Consider the following 20,072-nt stretch of genomic DNA (forward strand, 5'->3'; position numbering starts at 1 on the left):
AATTACAGTAAAGGTATTCAGTGAAGGTCTTGAATTGAAAATCATTAATAAAATGTGCATAAAAGATGTCACTAGTATAAAATTAGTAAACAGCAATTAATGCAACTTTAAATAACATGAACAACCAATTGTGACAACTAAACAATTTAAATGAGTAACAAGAAAATAATATCAATTGAGCAATAATTTTTTACAGTGTGTTTCTTTAAAATTAAAATACAGATTGAATACTACAAATTAAGTTTTTACTGTTTACAAACTTTTCACAGACAAAATTTTGTTGCATGTAAGTTAGACGTTTTTAATTTTTTATCTTATTTAACAGCTTGATCTGATAACAAAATAATAAAGTTAGTAATACAACAATATGAGTTAAAAATATTTGACAAAAAGTCACTCCATTATTATTAACTAACAAACTTTTTATACATGACTGAGGTAAAGTAAAAATAACATATTTTAAAATTTGATCAACCACAAAAATATTTTATTTTCATTTCCATAACACATAAGTTTAAAATGTCAAACTAAACATTTGCATCATGCCATTATTTAGAAAACTACTTCAAAATTTAAAGTGAAGCACTATGCAGAAATTGCATTCATATGTTTTGAGATGTTTTTCTTATATACACATTTAAATAACCATTCGGGCATGGTTTTATTCAATAAGAAGTATTTTCTTAAAAAGCTCAAGATTATTTAAACTTCATTCTAGTTATTACGTTTGAAAGGAATAATTATTATTTTGAAACTAATGTTACTAAAAATAAATTATTCAGTGGCCTGAATGTTCTATTACAACAATATTTATTAATCAGCTCAAAACATTTGGCACTTCACTGCTAATGTTACATGTCCTAAGACTTTGTGTAGAAGAAAACCATTAGGAGAGAATATCAAAATCTTTCCTAGCAACTGGGCAAATGCGAATAAAGATCAAATAATAAAACATTAAAAAATATCAAAACAAAAAGTATTAACAAAACAAATAAGTAGATGAAAGTTATCTGCTAAAATTTAGATTTTCAAATCCATGACTTTCCATGCATAATTCCAAGAATTTCTCATGACTCACCAAAGTTACTATATATTATCCGACAAAAACACAATAATAAATTTAAAAAAGCATAATAATAACATTAATTGAAATGGTAGATGTAACCAAAACTGTTATACTCTGCATCTTCATATTTATTGATTTTAAACTTAAAAAAACAGAGTAAAAAAAAAGAGTTGAAGCAATTAATTGAAAAAAGTACTAAAGCAAATAATTAAATACAGTCAGATATATGTAGTTATATCACGTTGTTTCATTTCTTCTGAAAAGTGTAATATAAAAAGCCTAAACTAGAATTTTAAATTGATAAAATAAAAATAATAAACAAATAAAATAATTTTGAAATTTAAAACATAAATTTAAAAGATAATTCACTCTAGAAATGATGTTTCATTCAGAGAGTGGTTGCTCCTGAGAGATTTCACTGTATAACAATTTAGATATTTATGAATAGATGTGTATATCACCTTCAAGTTATCACTTTTGTACCTCACAGCAATATTTAACAACATCTGAAGATTTTCCTCATCAATATTGTGTCGGCTCATTAATTCTTGTATCAATGCAAGAGCTAAAGAAAATAAAGAAAATTAATGCTTTAAAATAAATTAACTACAGACACAGGTAGGTAATACAATAGCTAAAAATTTTCAAAATAAGAAATTTTTGTTTTTAAAATTAACATTTTTAAGAAAGCGCTTCAAAAATTTTGTGAAAGCACACTGTGTTACAAATGATTTTAAACATTAAATACTGGCATAGGCAGCTTATCCGGTTAAAAAAAAAATTTTTTTGTCTTTTTTCTTAAGTTGAGTATTTTAATTTGTTGAATTGGTTTTCCAATAATTCATTACTACTTCTGTTTTTTAAGGCAATAAATTTACATATTTTAGGATCAATTATTAAGGAATTAAAAGTTTAAAAATCACTCGATTTTATTAATTATGCATGTAAAAAATATGTAGGATGTTTTAGCAGAGTGGATTCCCCCCTCCTTATCAAAAGGCATTGAAGAATGCCCTTTCCATAATCCAGAGATGCAGAAAATGTCCCCAGAACAGATTTTTATATATATATATATATATATAGGAATTTCCCCTAAAATTATACAGCTTTTTTGCTACAATAAATTTTTCATCATATTCCTAGAAAGTAAAAACAGTAAATGCTAATTTTTCTGACATAAAGGTCCCACTCATAAGGAATTCCAAATAATAAATAAACAAATTGACTTATAAAGTTATTTACGGTACATTTAGCATAATAGAAAACATTCCTTTTGTTTTTAGACTGTAAATTAGTTTAGGCAAATCAAAAATTTCCCTGGGGCAACTTAAATTTCTCTCGAACCTTGTAGACACAATCAAACATATTCTGCGCCAATCTTCCTGAGTATCAGGACTTCTGGAAATACAACACTTTCTCTTGTAGAGGTGTCCAAAGAAAGAACGTAGCTGGAAAATGTATGTTATTATCTAAAAGTAATGAGTGGGGAGGAAAATTATTCCCGCTTTGAAATGAAAGTCAACTTAGTTATTTTACATTAGGAAATGTACAATTACAGAATTTGAAGACTAGTAGTGCTGCAACACAATTTCCACAAGATTAATGGGGGAAAGGTAGAACATACGAACTGGTTCTATATTTTTGAATAACTTAGTTTGTTCTCGTGATTATATTTTATTTGAGTCCTGATTTAAAATCATTTTTATTTAGTTATAGTTGAGATATTTTTAATTGATGGGTAATGCGTTCATAATTATTCTGCATGATATAATTTTGTGCAAAATTAGATTTTTTATTCATTTACTATTTTTTTTTAAATATTCTCTTAAAAGTTTTTAGATGTTTTATTGTTTGATTTATTACTAAATGCATTGTTATGGACAGAGAAAATAGATCAATCACGAGTGCAGTAAATACTGAACTTGGTTTTGAAAGTGTGACAGAATTCAAATATCTTGGCTAAATTATCACTGAAAAAAGTGAATTAAACGCAGAGATAAAGGCTAGACTGGCAGTTGGAAACAGATGCTACTTTTCAATGCTTAAGTTGTTTAAATTTTCTCTGCTTTCAAGAAAATTTAAACTATAATTATATAAAACAATAATAAGACCCATTGTCATATATGCAGCAGAAACTTGGACTACTACTCAGAATGAAGAAAAAATACTTATTTCTTTTGACAGAAAGATTCTTAAGAAAATATATAGACTCATCAATGATGGAGATTTTGGGAGATTAGGAGTCATTTAGAGTCTAAAAATAATATGATGGCTCGGACATACGGCGCGGATGAGCAAGGAAAGAGCACCAAAAAAAAATCTATGAAGAAAAACTAAAGGGAAAGAGAAAGGTCGGGCGCCCAAGAAATAGATGGCTAGGTAAGGTAAAAAGAGATCTGGAAAAAATGAAAATCAATAATTTGAAGATAAAGACCAAGGACAGAAAAAAGTGGAGATGTGTGTTAAAGGGGGTCAAGGTCCCTCATGGGCTGTAGAGCTCGAGGAGTAAATAAGTAACGAAACTTAAGTTCATCTCTGTTACAATAACGCATGAAAATGAGAGTAATAAGAATTAAAATAAAAATACAATGTTTTCCAGAATAGGAGCTGCAACCCAATCTAAACTCCAGTATTTAATTTTTTAATCAAGCATATTTTGGAGTTCAGCATAGTTACATTATTTAATTAATATAAACAAAATTTTAATATGGAAAAAAGTTTAATTTTTCTTAAAAATTTGCTCTTCTTCAATCTTCAGTAGCCTTTGCAAAAAATATATCTGATAAGCATATTGTGACTCGCTAATGATGAAAAGAGGTGTAGCATGACAAAAGTAGAAACTGATTTGAAATGAAGGATGGGGGTTAATAAGAAAACTTTTGGTCCAATATTGATACAGTAATAATTTGTTTTGAGGAAAATAAACGGTTTCAATTTTTCACATTTTAAATAAAATTATACTTGTTTTGATATTGATAGGTTTGATTTTTCTTATTTCGGTTAAAATGAAAGAAATTAAAAATTCCTTCCAAATTATTATTTCAAAATCACACATGAGTAAAATTGTACATTCTAAAAATAAAAAAATCAAGAATATCAGGACAAAACACTAAAACTTCGGACAAATAAAGATTATCCAAACTACTACGAACCCAGTATTAAGAGATATGCATTTAGGAATGTTCTGTATGATAGAAATTTGTGTCTAACAAGAATTTTTCTTTGCTTATTATTTTAAATTTATCTTAAAGGTATGTAGCTGTTTAATAAGTTGGTTCAATAGGAGCAATTTCGAGTAAAGTAAGGTCATTTATTTATTTATTGAATCTTAAAACTTACTTAGATAAATTTTAGTTGTTTAATCAATCGATTTTCATACAATTCACATATTTTATATTAGTATTATGAGATGCGATGAGTTTTTACTTCAAATATAATCAAAATTTTTCCATTGTAGTTTTTAAACATTCAAACCAATAGAACAGAGCATTAATTTTAATTACTACAATTAGTAAAAAACTATTTAATATAATTTTGATGCATCTGAAAATCTTTCACTGAATTACTTAAGATTTGTAACATAATATTTCCTATAAAAGATTTTGGATCAGCATAATTAATTTTAAAAAGGTAGTATATAGAAATTTGTCAGGAAGAACTTAATTTTTTTAAGTGAAACAACAAAGACAGAATTCTTTTTTTTTTTAATGACAACTTATAGATTAATAAATCAAAATAAGACAAATCATATTTATTTATTTTTTTCAAATAAATATTTGTATAAAAATAGTAAGGGTTCTAAAATCTCTAATGCTGTCTAAAGAAATATAAAACTTTTTAAAAGAAACTACAGCTTACTATTTGGATCGGGCGATCCTGGTGATCCAGGTGGTGTTATATCTTCATAATATGGTTCCCCTACATAAGATGGGTAAAGAAAAACTCATAAATGAATGAAAAATTTACAAAATCATTAAAGCGCACAATATTAAGCATTTCTTTATATATTTTATAAGAAATATTTTTAATAAGAGCTTCTAGAAATGCCTTACATAATTAACTAATAAAGAATTTTAATGTTATTTATAAATTTTTTAGCATTGACTTTATTAAACAACAGATAGTCAAAAACATAATATGTGACATTCTAAGACAAGTCAATCTTTAACAATGCTCTTCAATGAACAACAGAATAAAATTTTCAGCTTAGTAACTGTAAAGTACATAATAAAATAAGTAGTCTATGAAATAAAAAATCTATATTAATTCAATAAATAAATAATAACATTATATATAATATTTCATTTAAATTTCTTTTAAATTAAAGTTAAGCAACTGTTAAATTAAACTCAACTGAGTTTAGAAGCCTAAAAATGAAGGAAAAAAAACATAATAAATATAAAGAGTTTCATTGAGATATCACTTAAATTATTGTATAACTAGTAAAATAAATTTCAAGATTCTAAGGTGGCTTCACTTAAATTATAAAACTCTTGAAATAAGCTTCAATGAATTTAAACGTATTTAAAACAAACATGAAACTTCCGACTTTTTTTTTGTGTCACTTAAATATGAAACAAAATTAGAAAGACTTATTTGGAAAAAGTTCACAAGTTAAAAAAATTTCGGTAAGCTAGAAAATATAGTGAGTTTCCAAGTTTCTTACTATTTCCAAGGAGTTAAAATATGAAGTCGTTAATCTACATATTTATTTAATAAAATGTTATAACATGGCAATGGATGNTCTCTAATCACATTTATTATTCTACCAGAAAAAATATTTACAAATGGAAGAGATGCCAAGTATAATTTCTAGTTCTAATATTTTTTAAAATATACAAGAATTTTTATATATAAATGCGATAGATGATTTCTTGAAACTTCTGGACCTTGGATTTCCGGAAACTTTCGGCCACAAAAAAAAACGGAAATCCGGATTTTTTCCGGAACACAATCACCCCTGTAATTAGCTAAGAAAGTATTTTAATGTTATTTATAAATTTTTTAGTATTGACTTTATTAAACAATAGATAGTTAAAAACAAGATACGTGTCATTCTAAGACAAGTCAATCTTTAACAATGCTCATCAATGAACAACAGAATAAAATTTTCAGCTTATTAACTGTAAATTACAAACTATAAGTAGTCTATGAAATAAAAAATTAATATTAATTATATAAATAAATAATAACATTATATATAATATTTTTTTGAAATTCCTTTTATTATAGTCAAGCAACTGTTAAATTAAACTCAAATGAGTTTAGAAGCCTAAAAATTAAAGGAAAAAAAAGCTTAATAAATATAAAGAGTTTTATTGAGATACCACTTAAATTATTGTATAACTAGTAAAATAAATTTCAATATTTTAATGTGATTTCACTTAAATTATGAAACTTTCGAAATAAGCTTCAATGAGTTTTAATGTATTAAAAACAAACACTTCTAACTTTTTTCTTTGTAGCATTTAAATATGAAACAAAATTAGAAAGACTTATTTGGAAAAAGTTTAAAGGTTAAAAAATTTTCTAGACCATATAGAGAGATTCCAAGCTTCTTAATATTTCCAAAGAGTTAAAATGTGAAGCCGTTAATCTACATATTTATTTAATACGATGTTATAACATGGCAATGGATGACTGTGTGTGATCATTGCAATACTTTAAAATGGATTCTATCCTCATGTAAGTGCTAGTTTTATTTCTATAAAAATGTTAGTGAATCACATGTCTGATATGCTTTTTGTTTTATCGACATACAACTTCGATAATGGGATTACGTTACTTCAAAGAAAAAATCTAATTTCTTAGCAAGAAAGAATCTAATAATATAATTTATTTTATCAATGAAGTGCTGTTTACCACTATCAGTAGTGTTCGTGATAAAGTATTATATACTGCAGTAATTACGGTTAATATATTCTAATGCAGTTTCTTTTTCAAAATGAAAAAATAATAATAAAAGGTAACCAGTTTTTAAAGATTTTTGTTCATTTCTTTTTTGATCATTTTTTCCCTTTCCTTTTTTGAATTCCATTGGATCTACTTTCTTGATATAAGCGAGTTAGGATGGATTTGTTTGTTTAACTATATAAGAGCTGAAATATAAAAATTTACATTTATAACAAAGATATTTTCTTTAAACAATATAAAATTTGAATAGTCTTAATTTATATATTTTTCTTTTATATCTTTCAGCAGGGTGTTTTTAATTAAAAAAAGTTACATTTAAAATAAAAGCATTACTATATTAAGATGCCCAAATATTTAATGGTAATGAGCATTGCTGTCAATTATCATTTTGCATGATCTTACCTAAATCGTAATATTAAGACTTATTATGAAAAGCAAAAGATAAAAAATTATTAAAACACTAAAACATAAAATAAAGATTAATTTAAATTTTTGGCAACAAAAATATTAGTTGCCATTAGCTAAGATTTTGCTGGAAAAAAAACGACATTGTGATTTCGAAGTTACACATGACTAGTATCAACAAATCTGCTACCAATGAATGTGTAAAATGTCCTCATTATGTGATTTTTTTCCTAGAATAATTTCTACTCAGGAAAAAGTTTGCATACACAAATTGAAATTTCTCACCTGAAGATGATACGGATGGGGAACGCTGTGGAGATAGACTTTGAATAGAAGGTAGGGTTTGCGCAATCCCCTTAGGATGTAACATTTGCATTTTGTCAGTTGCAAAGGTGTTATTTAACGAATTTAATTTTTCTTTGCTAATTAAAGGAGCAACCTGGGAAAAAAAACACAAAATATTTACAAATTTATTCCTTTACTTAAAATTTTTTACAATATTATTTTCATCAGTAATGAATTATACAGTGATATTAAAATCAAATTTTGAGATAAGAGATTATTTTAAATTAAGAGCTCAGAATTTTTAACAAAGTAGCTATACCTGAGGTTTAAATTCTAATACAGCATATATTCCAAACTGGCTGAGTATGATTTAAATGAAATTATTAAAATTACTTAAGAATCAATTTTAAATGACAAATTTAATCAAATGATTTTTTGAAAATAAATTACTGATTAATGAGGTTTGAGAGAGAAATGTCTATTAAATATGCATAAATAAAGTCATTTAAAATATTTCTTTAATTTTTTATATGACTCTAAACAAAGCATTATAACTTATGCAGTTTTATGAGAGCACAGTTATTTAAGACAGAAAGTAGTAAAACACAATGAAGCGTATGCACTTAAATATGTAAAAAGTACAGTGACTAATATGAATTTAAAAGCTTGAAAATATTAAATATTTGATATGCATTGACTGAATATTTTGTTATGAAGTTATTTATTATGAATGAACAGTAGTAACTAAAATATTTATTAACAATACAAAAGGAGCTAAACTGAATAAATTATTTTATTAATTTAAATAGATGAGGCTCAAAAGTTTTGAAACAAGCTGCACTGAGCAAGATTACTAAAAAAAATAATGTGAATTAAACAAATAATTCCTTACTTCATTATTTTAAAATTTAGTTCTTATAGCTAATCAAGTTCCTTTATCATAAAAGGATTAAGTTAAAATTTTTGAAATAACTAATAAGATTAGATATCTGAAACATTTATGGATAATTAGTGAGTGGTTCCAAATAATCAATATTTTGAATTTTTGCAATTTTAGAATCATTGAATTCTAGTCGTAAAAAAAAAGGGAGTAAATAATCATTCCAAAAAGACAAAAATTTATCATGTGATAATGGGCTAAAAAAATTTGCAATTTTCATTAGATACTTTTTTTATTAAAAATATTTGATAAAAAAATTACTTTTTTCTACTATCTTCCCATAAAAAACATAACAAAATGTGCATTGATTAAAAAAACAACCAACAAAATGTTTCAGGAGCTCTTTAACAAAATGAAATTGTTTTAATAAGTTCTAATTCAAGGAATTAAGCCAAACAAATCAGACACCAGAAATGTTTTTATGACCATTCTTACTAACACTAGTAAAAGTAGTCATAAAAACCTATGAGATATAAATTATTTCAATTACAATCATTCCATCAACAATCAGTTTTATTAACAACACTTAAAATCATCAACCAATCACTTTGTGCTTTGGCTCACAAATCATGTTTTAAAGATTGTTATTTTGAGCTAAATTCAATGCATATTTCTTTTTAATTATTTCAGCTACAGTAGATGATAATGGCTCCTTTAAATTGAAATATTATGGTGTAAAGTGTTATGAATATAAAGAAGAAAAAAATTTATGTGCTTAAAAAAAATGAGAAAGACATAAATATTATTTAAACAACCAGTAGTTTTTTCCTAGCAAATATAATTTTGTTAAATGTAAGGGATTCAAATAGACACATACAAAAGGAATTACCGGGGTTGCTTTTTCCCCACAAACTTTATTATCTGCCTGCATATTTTTCTTTTTCATGTTTTCACTATAAAGTGCTGATTTAGATATAAGTCTGGATTGAGAAGGAGAACCTGAAAAAAAAATTATACTAATAAACATGATGGTGAAATGATATAAAATCAAATTCTATTGTCTTACAATCAAGGCTATTTAACTTTAAAACTTATATTTTATTGTCACTTAGAATTCAAAGATGAAATTAAAATATTAACAATAAAAAAAAGGAATAAATATGTAACATACATTTGAGGCATAATAAATTTCTCATATTAACAGTAATTCCAATAATGTATAGTATGTTGTAAAAAAAAATTTTCTTTAGCTAGCCTTAATTTTCCTGTTGTTTTTGGTATTTGTCAACAATCAAACAAACTCTTACAAATCATAAATTTTTTTATACAGCAATAAAAATACTTTTAAAAATCACGAATATTTTAATCCAAATGCAGTAAAATTGCATGAAACAGTACCATTATATAAATTGGCACTTAAGGTGTTCAAAGAATCAACAACAAAATATTATAACAGGCAATGAATTACATTTTAACATTAAAAAAGGAACACATTATCTTACCCTGATTGCCCTTCATCTTTTATAAAACATATATAAATAGAGCAAATAAAAATCATCGTAATTTCTTGTAGATAAGCAACTGATAAAACTGAAAAAATGATTCTGAAATTGTGAATCATTTGTTCTAAAAACACTCGTCTTCTCAATTTCCAATAAAATACAATATAATAAGCCTAATTGTTTTGAGGATATACAATATGACTTCATCAGTATGTGGAGAAAAATTCTCTGATTTGTAACAAAACAATCACTAAATAAGTATGATATACTTGTTTTCCCTTTTATTTATTATTTGGCTGCCATGTAATTAAATTGAACATAAAAATTACATTGAAATTCCAAGTGGATTTTTAAATCTGGTAATTTTAGGACATCAGGATATGATGTTTATACAAAGATGAAATAATTTTCTTTGAAGAAATATTAATACTTTCAGATTTTTTTAAAAAATCTATTACTATGGTTTTCCATATGGTTTTAAAAATCTCGTTATTTTCACTATGATATTCAACAGAGAAATTGTGAATTAAATATTTTAGCAATCATTACTTGATCTACACACCCGCATAGTCCTGTCTAACTTTTCTGGCAGTTATTGCTACAGATTTCCACGCAGTTTTATTACATTATCAATACAAATAAATTTCGCTCCACACATTAGTAATTTCATTCTTAATCTACATCATATTTGCATTAATTTTTGGCAGTTATTACTATGATTTACACATGAATTTTAAAATCTTAAAAATTATATCATTATGAAATGTGAATAATGAATCATAACATAATTTTTTATAATCATAAATAAAATTCATATTTTAAATTTGAGTGATAATTTTAATTAGAATTCGATAAATGTAGCTTTAGTAATAAATGGCTTACGTTTTTTAAAAGCAAAATACAAAGTAAAAAAATACTTTTTAAGACAGTAGTTTAAAATCAAATCAAAACAGATACATACAAACAACTGTAGGTCTGACGGTGTTTACTTTAGCAGAGGAAAAATAGCTCTTTAAGACTTTCTGTGCTTCAGGTGATATCTTTTTAAATTTGGGAGCTTTATCATCATCATTGGATATTTTAGTCTGAAGAAAAGTATCTGCTAATTTAGAAAGTTCTTCTTGTGTAGTCCTATAAAAAAACAAAGAGTAAATGAAGTCACGTTATGTAAACAAAACAAAAAAAGAACTCAGATAAAAAAATACGCAAAAATATATAAGCTGCAAGAATAAAAACTTAATATTCAACATTTACAAAATATGTAATTAGTTTGTCAACAAAATTTAAGTCACAGACATACAAAAATAAATTTTATGATAATCTTATTACTTTTTTTTCTTACACACATATACTTTTAATAAGATTTATTAGAGAAGCAGTTCTCAAAAGGTGTTCCACACATATGGATATGGGTCTCATAAATACTCAAAATCAGGGTATTTTTAATTTTTTGTCCTTCTTAAAGCATGTAACTATGATTTGTCTTACTTATAGTTCTGGAAATAATGTAACACAAAAATATAACACAATAATATAAAAACAATAATATAATTTTCAAAAATAAACTTTAAAACTTAAAATATATCAATTCCAGAAAAAATATTTTAAAAAAATTATAAATACACAGTAGAGGAGCTAATTCCTTGCATTAAAAAGTTTTGAATTGTGCAATACCACGAAGAAGACATTATGTGTTAAGTGATTTAAATAAAGATTGAGCGCTTTTCGAGAAGAAATAATTTTTTTTCCCAGACAATGGTATAAACTTGATGAAATAGAAAAAATGAATAAACAAAAGGAATGAGTTAAAAATTTAAGAAATTTGTCCATTTCTATTAATTTTATAAATTCTATAATTAATTTGATTAAAAAAATATATAAGTGATAGAACTAAAACTATAAATTTCATATCCAAATTTTTTTTTTTTTTAAATTACCAAAAAATATATATTTTTTAAAAAAATAAACTAGTCTTTTTAATGTGTGTTTAAAATCATTCAATATTTTGTTTAAATACATTGACAAACACATTGACATTTTGTTTAAACACATTGACATTTTTGCAAAATTTTAAAATTTCATATTCAACAGAAAAAATAGTGAACTATTCAATTTCATTTTTATATTAATGAATTATTTTGAAACCTATGAACAAAATACTTAACATTTAAAAAGCAAGGCAATTCAGACAATCAAACAAGAGGTAGTTATTATTTAAAAAATATCACATATGACTGGGCTAAGATTAAGATTTTTATACTGTTTTCCATTCTATGTAAAATATTGTTTTATATTGTTCCATTCTATGGGTCTGAGTAGTACGTATGAGTATAACGAATAGTGATTTGGCCGAATAGCCAAACACCGAATATATGCCCCAAAGATTGGCTCAATACCGAATATTCGGTGGCAAAAGCAAGGATAAGAGCAAAATTTCTTTAAGAAATCATTATTAAATATTATTTTTTATCTATTAATGAGTTTTTATTGGAAAATAATCAAAATGTAGCTATATTATTAGTATGAGGTAAAGGGGAAAAAAACTGTAATAGCTGCTCATAAAAATACTCGAGATTAATAAAAAATTGACTAACAACAATTTACGTATACATAATATTGAGATAAAGAAAAAGAGAAATAGAAAAAAATACTTTTAATTCTTAAAACAAAACTTTAATGATAAAAATAGTATTTTCAGAAAAAAAGTATCCATAAAAATAACTTTAAAAGAAATATTCTATCAGAAACGTTTTAAAAAAGGCAACACTCTTAAACAGAAAGAATAAAAATCAATATTAATTCTCAAAAGAAAATTTTAAAGCTGGACATCTCTATTTTCCAATTACCATACTTTCAAGAAAAAGTGAAGGAAAAAAAAGAGAAATAAATCTAATAGAAACTTATTTAATTGCCACGTCATAATAAAAACAAAAATAAAAAAAATTAAAAAAAAAGTGTTGAAAAAACAACAAAATTGACTTGTCTGAATTTTAAAAAAATCAGCAATAAAAAAACTCGTAATTCAGTATAAAGTAATATAGTATCAATTCTTCAAATTTCACTTTTCCATTTGTCTTCCAGTACATAAATTTGAAAGTCATGTGCAAGTTTTAGAACTTAACAAATGTATGTTAGAACTATTTTGAACAACCTATAGTTAAAAATTAGAGTTCAGATTATTCGTCATTAAATCTAATTCCAATTCTTAAAAAAAAAAAAAAAAAAAATTATTGGTAAAATACTTTTTTAAAAAAATACTATGCCAAATATTTGGCTACATATTTAGTTACTTAAATACCAAATCCAATTTTAAAACTATCATTGGTAAATAAAAGGAAAAAATTTCTTTCTGCCGATTAAATTTTTAAAAATAATATGTAGTATATTTGATTAAAATATTCACAATTACTAATGAACTTTATTTATAAAGTTAGAGTTTTGCTAAAAGAAGGGAGATCATTAAGGTTCTGGACAAATAATCAATAAATAAAATTTTTAAAAATACTAACTTATGTACTCCTCAGCGGTGTTCCCCAACCCCCGGTCCGCGAATCAAATGGTACCGGGCCGCCCATTTCGTTGAAACTGAATTTAAATTCCTAGGTTTAAATTAAAAATATCTGTTTTCCATTAAGATTTTATTTATTTAAAAAAAAGTGGCCCCCGAAGGTAGTGACATAAATTGTTTAATGTTTGTAATGTATCATTGTCTCCGNAGAAATATTCTATCAGAAATGTTTTAAAAAAGGCAACATTTGGCTAAATATTTAGTTACTTAAATACCAAATCCAATTTTAAAACTATCGCTGGTAAATAAAAGGAAAAAATTTCTTTCTGCCTATTAAATTTTTTAAAAATAATATGTAGTATATTTGATTAAAATATTCACAAATACTAATGAACTTTACTTATAAAGTTAGAGTTTTGCTAAAAGAAGGGAGATCATTAAGGTTCTGGACCAAAAATCAATAACTAAAATTTTAAAAAATACTAACTTATGTACTCCTCAGCATATAATTTTGGAAAATGTAGTGATTACTGAATCCTAGCTAGGATTAAAATGATTTTAAATAAAATAAACAAAAAGATAAATACATATTTTGTTTTGTTTTGAAATCACTATCATATAAGATTTGATTTCGTCTTGTAAAGATAGTAAATAAGAATTTGACATTCAATTCCTTCTTATGAAATTTCCTGATAAGAAAATTTAAGTAATCAAGTTCTTTTATTAATAATATTATTCAACAGTCTTAACAATTCTAAAAAAACATATTGAAATGAAAAAATAAGATACCTCCATAAATTTTGCAGAATGAAGGGTGGTTTCTCAGTAACATATAAAAATTTTGCAATTTTAGAATAGAAAAATAAATCTCATGCTAGAATAAATTGAAAAGAGTTGTAACTCAGAGGAAAAAATGCATGTATGAGGATGAAAGCAAATTTAATTGCAAAAAGAAATAAATTAAATCTTAGAAAAGTGTTATGAAGAAGAAGAGCTAAAGTTAAAAAACTAAAAGCAAATTAAATAGTTTAAGTAAAAAAGAAATTAACTTCACAAAAGGTAGAAAAATATATCTAAAATAAACTTTTCTTTGAGCTTTACCTTTAACCTCGAATATTAATTTCTGGTTACTTCAGTGATGCATAAATATTTTACCAAATTATATCACATTATTTTCATGCAGAAGGAAAAAAATTCTTTAAAACATACATTGTAAAAGAATGTAGAACTTCATGAAAAAAACAATGACTACCTCAATATTTATGAGCATTTACCTTTTAGTAAAAGGACTTCTGTTTTTTCTTCTAGAAATATTTTCCAATCTTTTTTCAGTAGCCTTATCAAAAACAAGGTCAATATTTTTTTTTAAATTGTGGATGATGTTCTGATTATTTACAAGTGTTTTGTAAATTGCTTCAGCAGATGACAAATGAGAAGTGGACCTAAATTTTAACAAAAGAAAATTCAATTCAATATGCACATTTTAAAAATCACTTAGAACTTTAATAATAAGGCAATCATAATGAAACAATGAATTAATTATTTCTTTAGCAAATTTCATCAATTTTTATTGATATAGGCTAACTTAATTTTATACATTCTGATTAATGAAATAAAAATTCTATTTCTCAAAATGAAGCTAAATTTAAATTTTGTGCACCCCAAGAATGCGAAAGAAGAAAATCTATAATATAACACTATTGCCATTCAATTGTAAATATTATTGTTTTCAATGTCAAAAAGTTTTTTTTTTTTTTTTGCATTTAGAATACTGCATCAATTTTTGAAGGTATCTGTTCTATGTAGAAGGCAACTAAAGTTATCATGCAGTCATATCCTTTGGGAAATGTCCAAAAAGAGTGGTTAACAGATACTTAAGGCAGAATATATCGATATAAATTGTAATGAGAATTTTTTTGTTTTAATACACTGTATCGCTTGGTGGCATGCCTGTCACAATAATATTACACACAAAGACTTGCTTAAAAATTGAAATATTAAAATAATATCAATCTCAGAAAATTTTTTAAAACCTATAAGCTCTTACTCAAAAGACACTGAACATACCAGAGCAGAAAAGGCACCTATAGAAAGATCCAGTATAACAAATACATGTTTGTGAACAAATATTCTGCCATTAATGTTCAATAAGTAATTCTATATTTAATATTTGATTATAAATCATTTTCTAAACAAATAACAATAAACTTTTAAGACACACCAATATTGAAACAATAATATTCTAAAATATAGAGGTACTAATTCAATGTGTCAAAAATATTATCACATTTTTGATTTTTTAAAACAAAATTTCCCTTAGCCAAAACGTGAAAGACTAATCTAGTTAAAATATTACTTTTAAAATTAAAGACTCAAGTAATTTATAAACCCTAAAATATACATATATAATAAAATTTTCCACACTGAAGGTAATTCAGCCAGTGATGCTATTATAGGTATTACATATTTGCTTAAGGTGGCAGTTGGTAATAATGAAAATTTATTTTGTAAATCGTGTCGCAACACAGAGATAATGCAGAGATATAATCAAACATAGAAAAATATCCTAACAAATATGGCTATACTTGAAAAACATTATATTAATAAAATATTAAGCATCTCCTTTAGAGACAGTTTCTATTTATGTATCCATTTTTTTTATATAAAAATTTTTATAAAAATATTAACAGTAGGACTGCAGGGCCATCGAGCATCCAAAGACAGTGCTAATATCCAGTAAGCGCTTAGCATGGGAAGAGATAAAATTTTGGTCATGATATAATTTAGCAAAAAAAAAAGTTCTAAATATTAAATAATCTGGCTTAAAAGACTGTCTGAATTAAGTATAACCCTGAAGCTGAAATATTTTTTTTGGTTAGAGAAATAAAGTAGCTTACAGAAAAATAGATTTTGATAATCAATTTGTTGAAACACTGAATTAATGAGTTACATCTTTGAATTGAAGAAAAAACTTATCCATTACATTGATTGTTAAGAAAACTATAAAAGTATTTATGTTCCCTTTTTATAAAATGTGATAAAAATTAAATAATTGATAAAATTTAATTATAACAGGATTAAGAATGATTAAAAGAAAATTAATGTAGTCTTATGAAAAAGGGTGTGGTCTGATAATTTCAGGGGTAGAAATTTTCTTTTACAGAGGGAAAAAAATGCTAAAAAAACCACCCCAGGAAAAAAAAGGTTTCCTTCAACCTAAGTGGAAAAAATGGCAGAAACTCTTTTTTGAATAAAAAAATATCAAGAACTAAATTAAAATTTCAACATTTTATAACTGCAATAATAAAATTTAAATAACAGAATTATTTCCAAGTTATTTAATAAATCATTTCCCAAGCTATTAAATATAAATAGATGAAAAATAAAAAAGCAAAAATTTGAAATGAAAATAAATTTTATGAATTTCTTAAGAAATTAAAACAACTGCAGAGCTCTCCTTAAAGAATAAAAAAGGGCAGGGTGCTTAAAAGGGCACTATGAGTTTTAAAAGGGACTCACTTAACACAGCAAAAACTTATCAAAATGTGTAATATTATATTCTCAAAAAATTTTAAATTACCCTCATATACTATATTATGTGTATATTTCATAAGAACTTTTCTTTAATTATCAAAACAAGAGGAAGTTTGTAGTTTATAAAAGTAATTAAAGGCATGCTAAAAAGTTTCCCCTTCAAAAAAGAAATTTTTTAGGGCTTTAACCAGTAACCACTTTAATTTAACCAATAATCCTAACAAAGTAAAAATATGTTATACTAATCGAATTGAACCTATAAACATAGATAGGAATGTAATTATAATTTAAACAGTGAATTAATTTTTTCAAACTAGAATATGAATAAAAATTCAGTGTTTTTAAGGGTTGGTGGCTTATTTTTTACAAAAAGGGCAAAGGATACATTTATTTGGATCAAAGGGTAAGCAGGATGGGCTGCCCTTAATAAAATGCTTAGGGAGAATATTGCAACTGTAGTTTCTTTAAATGATTTAAATAAAGGTACATGTTACTTTATAGCGTATATATATTTATAGCTTTATAGCATAACTTTATTTTTATATATATATAAAAAAAACTTTTAAAATATAGTAATCAGATTGTATAATACTACAAATCACCACTCATAAAGTATGAATACTGAAAAGTATTCTCAGACAGTAGGCTAAAACTCAATATATTTTTAATATGAAACAGTATTTTTACTTATCGAGACATAAAATTATAAGTTAATTTCTAATTTATTAATTAAATTTTTATTAATAAATTACAGAATTTTCACTTTTAAATCAATGATTAATTTTATAAATTTTAAAAAATAGGATTAAGTGGCAAACAATTTCAAATCTTTTTCAATAATTGAGCTGCAAATCATGTTCAAAATTACAAGTTTCATTTTAAATTATATAACTTAAAGCTTTTAAACATAAATGTTACAGTTAACGGGAGTTTTGCTTTGGATATACTAAAGATTAGTTTTTCTCCCAAAATTTCTAGTCTTTTTATTCAATTGCTAAAAAAACAGCAAAAGAGAGCAAATTAAATAAAAATAACTAATAAAAATGAGTATCTAAATATTACTAAAAGATTCATTTGCCTTAAAAAATCAACATAAAAAATTTTATTGAAAAGTTTATAAATTTTGAATTTAATATTTTATTAAGTAAATTTTTTTATGCTTTAGATAATTCTATCTTTAAAAAGAATATTCACGAAACTGAAATTAATGAAAGTAATTTATAAGATACCAGTGTAAATATCTAGGAAAATAAGGATAATTTAAATTTAAAATAAAAATATAAACCTTAAAATTCTGCATAAAATAAAGATTAACACATGAAACTATAAAAAAAAAATTAAAAAAAAGTTTTTTAATTTTTTGTACTATATTATATTTTATTTGTATTAAATTTGAAGGATTCATTTATTGGTTATCATTCAACTAATGCATTAGTCAATTTTAATTTAATCCATTTTGTTCAGTTTCGAGCAGTGTCCTGGAAAAAATAGCTTTCTTCCGAACTAAATGAAATATCTGCATAATTTACTCTAAATATTTAATTTAGAGTAATATTTAATGCCATTTAAATTTTCGATCATTTTCATTTATCTAAAAATCAAATTATAGAATTGGCATGTGCAAAGGGAGTCAATTAAAGCACTTGTTCAATTTCTCATTAGTATCAAAAGGCGTGAATATATATTAAAGCTGTATGACTTCTTGTTTAAATAAAAGATTCAGAGTAAGGGTTAGCAATGCAAGCTTATTTATATTGTTTGATCAGTATTAAATGGTATGTTAAAATTGCAAATTTTTCATTGAGATAACAAAAATAAAACTTATTAAGAATGTTTAAGTAAATTACAAAATAAAATACATACTTTTGATGAGATTTTTTCTTTTCCAAGTACTCAAACCAATCTTGATCAATTTTATTGCTCACTTCTTGCAATTGTGTGCTCAGATACATATAGTGCTGTTCAATTTGTTTGAGTCGTTTTGCAGTGACTGGATCAAGAGCTCTTTCCCGCAATAAAGATAAATATAAATGATCATTCTTTCTTCTCTCTCTCGTATTGGCATCTTCAACCATTACAAAGCTTTCCAACAGTGCATTTTTCAAATCATGAATGTCAGTATTTAAAGACTGAAATCATAATTAATACATTATTTTTACTCACTCATGTCAATTATATTCTTTTTACTAATAGCTGGTCATATTATGTAAAATATAAAAAAATTTATTTGAGGTATATTTGAAGCATTTGCATAGAAGTTTCAAAAAAATCTCAAGATGTTGTTAAAATATTTCTCACATTTGAATTACATTTTAAGATTAGCATTAGTTTTGCACACTTATGTTGAAAAGACCTTGCCTAATTATGTGTGCATAGCTGCCAGGTATAAATTTTTTTTTAAAAAAACACAGCATAAGATAAATAACAATATGACTTTTAGAAATATTTATAATTACTAAAATACAAAAACCATATTACTCCTTCAACTAAAAGTTAAAATTGACTGGCGTATTTTCCATTTGTGATTGACCTCACATAAACTTGAAAATACGGTATTTTTATAACATATTTCTGACTTCAAAATCTTGAGTTGTAATAGATATTTTATTCATGTGATATAGTTATAACATATACTTTAATTTAAAAAAACAGAAAATTCTAAAAATTTTAGAAAAACTTCAATATGATTATTGTAAGTGAGACCTACTTTATTATTTAGCATACTTATTTATAAAGCATAATGAAATAAAAATAGAACTATCATAAAACTCAACGTTGGCAATAATCTTGTGTAATATGGGTACTACCGCCTGCAGGGTGGGAGAAATTAACTGAAAATGCACAGATCTATATATTGTGCCGCTTTCAGGAGAGCTTTTTAAGACATCAGTCTCATGTCGTAGCCATTAAGAGGAAAAGTCACTTCAAATAGGGGTGAATAGTTTTGCGCTAATCTTAGCATATGTTGGCGTTGTGGTT

The 20,072-nt window shown here is 24.8% G+C and overlaps 1 protein-coding gene across 10 annotated transcripts in view; it reads right to left on the reverse strand.

The window, feature by feature from the left end:
• The window catches only part of LOC107454684 (nuclear pore complex protein Nup214), an 89,507-nt gene that overhangs the window by 21,340 nt on the left and 48,095 nt on the right, over window positions 1-20,072 (reverse strand). For 9 of the 10 annotated variants that reach the window (XM_043053616.2, XM_071183695.1, XM_071183694.1 and 6 more), the window contains 7 exons: window positions 18,957-19,222; window positions 14,834-15,001; window positions 11,013-11,182; window positions 9,427-9,548; window positions 7,670-7,823; window positions 4,925-4,984; window positions 1,528-1,631 (listed from right to left, as the gene is read on the reverse strand). In XM_043053616.2, coding sequence (XP_042909550.1) covers window positions 1,528-1,631; window positions 4,925-4,984; window positions 7,670-7,823; window positions 9,427-9,548; window positions 11,013-11,182; window positions 14,834-15,001; window positions 18,957-19,222 — 1,044 coding nt within the window. The remainder of the gene's footprint in view (window positions 1-1,527; window positions 1,632-4,924; window positions 4,985-7,669; window positions 7,824-9,426; window positions 9,549-11,012; window positions 11,183-14,833; window positions 15,002-18,956; window positions 19,223-20,072) is intronic. The other variant, XM_043053619.2, reaches the window with a different exon arrangement.

This window comes from Parasteatoda tepidariorum, chromosome 7, assembly GCF_043381705.1.
Source record: "Parasteatoda tepidariorum isolate YZ-2023 chromosome 7, CAS_Ptep_4.0, whole genome shotgun sequence".
Lineage (NCBI taxonomy): Eukaryota > Metazoa > Arthropoda > Arachnida > Araneae > Theridiidae > Parasteatoda > Parasteatoda tepidariorum.